Raw genomic sequence first — 6139 nt, 5'->3', positions numbered from 1 at the left:
CAGAGGTGGCTGCGATGGCAGCGGGGAGCCGGGCTTAGAGGGCTCCAAGCAGCAGGAGCGGGGTTCCGTGCGAGGCACCAGCACCATGTTCAGCCGGTCGGGATACCAGGCCCTTCCCTTGGGAGACTTTGACCGCTTCCAGCAGTCCAGCATCGGGCTCTACGGTGCCCAGAAGGGCTTCTTCTCCTTCCGATCCAAGCAAGACCCCCTTGGGCCAGCCGGGAATACCGCAGGTGAGTCCCAACCTTAGAGGAGAGTTGCTGCCTTCCTCCCTATTGCCACTTCTGCTGTAGGGTGTCGCACTGGCTGGGTGCCCCCCACGCTGCCAGCTTCTCTGGGGTGCAGGGGGCATGGGGGAGAGGCTCGGATGGGGGTTCATGGGCAGGGAAGGGGGTTTTGGAGCAGGTACATTCCCCTGTCACCCCCCTGCAGATTCCTCCCAGGGTTGGCTGTCCTGGATCTGCCATGGGATTATCACCTCCTTGGTCTTCTTGCTGATGGTTGTCACCTTCCCCATCTCAGGATGGTTTGCTTTGAAGGTAAGGGAGGAAAGCAGGCGAGGAGCGGGACGACAACCCCATCCTCGATGGAGGGGACCATTCCCTGCTGCCCCTGGTCCCATGGCTCCCAGCATTGCAGGACCCAGAGTTTTGCGTCTGCCCTAGTTTAAATTTTTCTGATCCAGATCGTGCCCACCTATGAGCGAATGATCATCTTCCGTCTGGGCCGCATCCGGGCACCGCAGGGACCTGGTGTGGTCCTGCTGCTGCCCTTCATCGATCACTGGCAGCGAGTGGATCTGAGGACAAGGGCCTTCAACGTGCCGCCCTGCAAGGTAAGCTGCCCTGGGCCTCAGGGCAGGATGGAGAGGCATCTCTAAAATACCCAGAGCGGGGGTGGATTTGGGGATAGTCTGACCCTCAGTGCCATGCATGGACCCAACTTTCAGTTCCTCCATCCTCACGGCAAGGTGAGGGGGTTGTAGCTGGTGCTGTGAATCCAGTGTTCCCACCTGCCTGTGGCTGAAAAGCTTCTCTTGACTTTGCACACCTTGTTCAATGTATGTTCCTGGCTGGAGACATCACAAAACCATCAATCCCTATCCTTTCCAGATGTCTTTCAGTAACAGCCCTGTGCTGGAAACTGGCCTCACCATTCAGACAAGCCCAAACTTCATCATTCGCATTGGTTTTGTTTATAATAACCCTCTTAATAAAGAGATCTAGAGCCGGTTGCCAGCTGGGAAAGAAGCAAATGCCTTTGCTCCCAGGCTTTATGCACAAGTGTTGGGCCATGGGGTGGAGAGGAGGCGGGATCCTGACTCCCCTCTGCCCCAGCTGACCTCCAAGGATGGAGCGGTTATCTCCATGGGTGCCGACGTCCAATTCCGGGTGTGGGACCCCGTGTTGTCTGTCATGATGGTGAAGGACCTCATCGCAGCCACACGGATGACAGCGCAGAACGCCATGACCAAGACCTTGGTGAAGAAGAGTCTCTGCGAGATCCAGGGGGAGAAGCTGAGGATCGGGGAGCAGCTGCTGGTGAGTACCACTCGAGCCCTGCACAGAGCCCCCAAACCCTCAGGCTCTTGGTGTGGAAGTAACAGTAAAGGAAAGCTGTAGCTGCTGAAGGTCCACCTGGCCATGGACCTGGCCAAGGAGGAGAGCTGGGAAGACTTGGTGATTAGTGGGGAGCAGATACCTTCAGCCTGTGGGTCTCTGGAGCTCTGTGGCTTATCTCCAAGGGCTTTGGCCACACAGAAGAGCCCATGGGTTGTCAGCAGGCTTAAATTTGACCTCCATATCTCCACCAGGAAAATGTCTGGAGGGGGCTGCAAACTGGAATAAAGGCCTTTGGGGAAAGAAGCAGGAGCGGGCGGTGGCAGAGGGGTGAGGACTAGTGCCCGCAGCCAACCTGGGCCAGGCCAAGAGCTTGTGGGTTGAATGCCTACAAGGGAGGATATAAAAAGAGGCTGAGGGGACATACTGGTATCTCTGGGGTGTCTGGAGCATCTTGAAGGTCAGAGATGCTGCCTGGTGGAGCACCACGCCAGGCCATGGTACCCACGGGAGCGTGAGGAAAGGGGACAGCCTGGGAGGGAACCACAGAAAGGGGAACGAGACAGAGCTGTCCCCCGTCCCAACCTCCTCCAAGCCGGGAGAGCACCTGGGTGAGCAGGGTTGGACATGAGAGTGGACAGCTTGGAGGAGATGGGCTATTGAGCCTGGTTCAACCCCCTGTGTTTAAAGCTGGTGGGTAGCAGAAGGATAAGGTGTGGGAATGCCCGTGTTTGGGGGTGCTGTGGTGTGTGGTCTCCATGGCCGTACCCAGCTCTGCCTGGGCTGCCAACACCTCTCCCTTTCTTCCCGGCTCTGCAGCTGGAGATTAACGACATGACCAAGTCCTGGGGCCTGGAGGTGGACCGGGTGGAACTCAGCATGGAGGCTGTGCTACAGCCGCCCCAGGAGAACCTGGTGGGCCCTCTGGCCACCATGACACCTGTGCCCGGGCTGGAGGGGCTGGATGGCACCATTCAGCAGCTGGCTGCCCATTTCTTCAGCAACACCCTGGCTCTGGTGGGCAACAGGACCGGTGTTCCGGAGGCAGGTAACCAACCCGGGGCCACCGCTCCCCTGCTGGGAGATGTCCCTCCTGCCCGATGACCTTTGTGTCTGTTGGCTGGTTGACAGAGGAGTCAAAGTCTGGGAGATATCACGCTCCTACGAGCACAGCACAAATAGGCTCGTAGGGAGGAGGAGAGAGGACAGCTTCGGGCCCAGCCACTGCCATATGGCACGTGGCCCAGCACCGCCTTTCTAACAAGACATTGGAGATGGGGCTGGGGAGGGCAGGAGCAGATCCGCAGGACCCTGGGCTCGGAACCAACTCAGCATTTCCATCAGGCAAACCCAAGCCCGAGCTTGCCAAGAGAGTCACATCTGAGGGCAACATGGAGTTTTTTTCAAGAAACCCTGCACCAATTTGTGCCTCACTATTTCTTTCGTGGATGATTTTCCACCCCCTGGAAGCAGGGGAAGAGTAGCCCATGGGCAGACAGAGGAGCAGGCAGCAGGAACTGGCAAAACCATTTTGTCCTCTTCTTGCTTAGCTGGAAACTTGCTGGATAAGTGGGTTTCTTTTCTCTGGAGACCTTTTCTGCTGGGTTCATGCAGACCAGCAAAGCTCACCACCCAAAAGTGTCCCCTCAACCCACTTCTGTCCCATTGTTCCCAGCAGACAGCATGGAGACTGTGAACGAGGTGGAGCCACCTGCTGCTCCCCTCCTCACCACTGCTGGCAGCGCCCAGAGGAAGCCCAGCGCAGATGAGCTGCTCTCAGCGGTGGAGCGCGTCCTCTCCGAGGCCCTGGTCAGCCAGGTGGGAGCATCCTACCAGGTCAACATCACCCTGCCCAGCGGCGCCCGGAGCACCTACTTCATAGACCTCTCCTCAGGTCACCGCTCATTGGGGTTGTTGTGTTGGAGGCGGGAGGGTGTTTTGTACTCATACCCCTTTTGCGTGCTGTGAACCCCCACTGAGCTTGGTAGTAGGGGGTCCCAAACCAAGCCTGTTTGGTAGCCTCATGAAAGGCACCCCAGGGTCCATCAGCTGAGCACTTTAGTGACCCTGGCCTTGAGTCCCTGCTCCCTGAAAGTCCAAAGTATGATTTATTTTGAGTTAAACCCATGAATTTTTCTTCAGAGAGTATTGATAGAAAATTGGCAGCTAGGTCTCCTCGTGGCTGGCCAAGTAGGATGGCTCAGAGACCTCAAGGTTTGTTGACTCCTGTATGCCAGCAGCCCAAAGGGATAGTGATGGAGGGACATGTGTGAGCAGTCCCTTGGGCCATTGCCGTGCTGGGTGTCCTCCCAGCACCCTAATCCATTCCCCTGTGGGTGCTGATGGGTTTCCTGGTGGCCGTATGTGCTGGTTTTGGCTGGGATAGGGTGAATTTTCTTCACAGTAGCTGGTATGGGGCTGTGTTTTGGATTTGTGCTGAAACCAGCATTGGTAATGCAAGGATGTTTTTGTTATTGCTGAGCAGGGCTTACACAGAGCCAAGGCCTTTTCTGGTCCTCGCCCCACCAGCAGGCTCGGGAGGGCACAAGAAGTTGTGAGGGGACACAGCTGGGACAGCTGACCCCAACTGGCCCAAGGGTTATTCAATGACCAGCAATAAAAAAACAGGGGAAGAAGAAGGAAGGGGGGGCACATTCCCAGTGATGGCCCCATACTATCTACTGTAAAGAACATTAACTCTATCCCAGCCAAAAGCAGCACACCGTGGCAAAAGTAGGTCAGGACTTGGAGGTGGACCGCTGTAATGGGACATTCGTGGAGCACCACAAGAGAAATTTATCTCTGTAAGGAGTAAGGATTCCTGTCTCCAAAATTCCCCTGCCAGGCCCTTGTCTGTCATCTGGCCCAACTCAACCCATGCGAAATGGTGGGGGAAACACCAGTAAGCAAGGCTGGATCCTGAAGCCTGCTGTTTCTCCCTCTCCCATCCATCCTGTCCTACAGGTAACGGGCGAGCTGGCCACGGTATGCCCGAGGGCAGCCCTGATGTCGTTCTGGAGGTGGCAGAGAAAGACCTGCAGGACCTCTTCTTGGGCAACCTGCGCCCCTTGAGTGCCTACATGAGCGGGAGGCTTCAGGTGAAAGGCGACCTGCACCTTGCCCTGAAGCTGGAGGAGCTCGTCAAGGCAATGAAGCAACGTAGATAGAGCATGCATGTGGGTGTGTGTCTGTGTGCATGTGTCTTTGTAGGTGTGCAAAAGCAGGGGACATATAGGGGTGCTGCGCGGTGGGGGCCTTGCCCTGCTGGAGCTCCTGCTGCCCTCCCTGCAGAGGCTGCAGGAGTTGGGTGAAGACCTGAGCAGGGAAACTGAGGCTGAGCTCCATTGCCCGTCCTTGTCCTTGGCTTTACCTCCCTGCCCATCCTTTGCATACAATGTTATGGGATGGGAACCAGTTGGCACCCCACCATGTGCCAGTTTGCTTCCAGGTCCCTCGGCCAATATGCCCCCAGGGCACAGACTGATGTCCTGCTGCCCCCACAACGGGCTGCGTGGCCAGGCGTCTCAGACTGGAAGGGGCATGAGCTGCGCAGATTGGACTGGGAAGAGCTTGGGGACACTGTGGCTAAGGATGGTGGTTGTGGGGTAGGCAGCTGAAGCAGGGCACAAGGGCTGGCTGGACCAGACTGGGATGCCACCAGCGGGCTGGGATTGGGGTCCAGACCAGCACTGCTGACGGGATGCTGGCGTTTATGGGGAAGGAACAGAGGGGGCGATTTGGGGAATGACCTTCCCGGAGGTACCTGAGCCTTTCCGACACAGCAGTTTGTACTAAGTCATTGTGCTAATTTGTGCTTTGAAGTGCTTTTGCATGAGTGCTGTGAGGTCTGTCTGCAGGGGGCGTGTGGACTGTATATAGGCATATATAGATATTTATTTATTTTGTAAGCTTCCTTTCTATCACCTCTCCATGGACAATAAACCTGGTCTGCATCCCTGTGCTTGGGCAGTGGTGGGCTGATGATTTCTGCAGGCAGACAGGGCTGTACCCCTCTGTGCCTCAGTTTCCCCAAGGGACCCCGGGGTGCTGTGTCAAGAGGCCACGTGCTGGCCAGGGTGTGGGAGCTGCTGCCAATCGAGGAGGTTGTGTGGTGTGCCTCCATCTCACCATATGGTCCTGATGAACACATGAAGTCCTGCCGTGGCGAGGAAGAGCTGTCGGGGTGCGGCACAGCCTCTCTGGGGATGCCCGGCTCCCCTAGGGCACCCAGTACCCTGGGGGTTAAAATATCTTGGAGCTCCATGGGACAAACCCGAGGGGTCTTGTGGCCTGGCCTGGCCCTGCAAGGGACTGCTGGCCGGGGGGGCGAAGCAAGGGCAAGGAGAACAGCATTGAAATGTTTTGAAAGTCAATGTTTCGCAGGTGCATTAGGGCCAAACCACCTGCTAGATGTCTTCTTCTGGGACTGGGTGGCACCAGCCTGGGGCCAGGCTTTGGAGACCCTACAGGCATCAAAAGCTCGGAGGGGAGGTGACAGTAATGCCCCCCTCCCCCCCCCCGTGCCCTCTCCTTTTGGGGCTGCCAGGCTGGGTGAACCCCAAGTGCTCCTGCTGCTCCCC

At 57.1% G+C, this 6139-nt stretch overlaps 2 protein-coding genes across 3 annotated transcripts in view; both read left to right on the top strand.

The window, feature by feature from the left end:
* Nucleotides 1–31: 31 nt before the first annotated feature.
* On the top strand, nucleotides 32–5234 carry STOML1 (stomatin like 1). Of its 2 annotated transcripts, none has more exons than XM_009643782.2 (7): nucleotides 32–233; nucleotides 433–539; nucleotides 686–835; nucleotides 1338–1541; nucleotides 2379–2607; nucleotides 3238–3453; nucleotides 4524–5234. In XM_009643782.2, exons 1-7 carry the CDS (start codon nucleotides 86–88, stop codon nucleotides 4724–4726), a joined length of 1257 nt encoding a protein of 418 aa, XP_009642077.1. In that variant the 5' UTR covers nucleotides 32–85; the 3' UTR covers nucleotides 4727–5234. The 2 variants fall into 2 exon arrangements, with proteins under 2 accessions (XP_009642077.1, XP_035755269.1); XM_035899376.1 differs by having other exon boundaries at nucleotides 3235–3453.
* LOC104130712 (protein PML-like) overlaps nucleotides 4988–6139 on the top strand; it is a 12011-nt gene continuing 10859 nt past the window's right edge. The window contains exon 1 of the mRNA XM_035899498.1: nucleotides 4988–5164. Within this exon, the coding sequence (XP_035755391.1) occupies nucleotides 4988–5164 (177 nt within the window). The remainder of the gene's footprint in view (nucleotides 5165–6139) is intronic.

The sequence above is a fragment of the Egretta garzetta genome, unplaced genomic scaffold (genome assembly GCF_000687185.1).
Source record: "Egretta garzetta isolate BGI_Z169 unplaced genomic scaffold, ASM68718v1 scaffold287, whole genome shotgun sequence".
Taxonomy (NCBI): domain Eukaryota; kingdom Metazoa; phylum Chordata; class Aves; order Pelecaniformes; family Ardeidae; genus Egretta; species Egretta garzetta.
The sequence above is the reverse complement of the archived record's forward strand: the minus strand, read 5'-3'. Positions and strand labels throughout refer to the sequence as shown.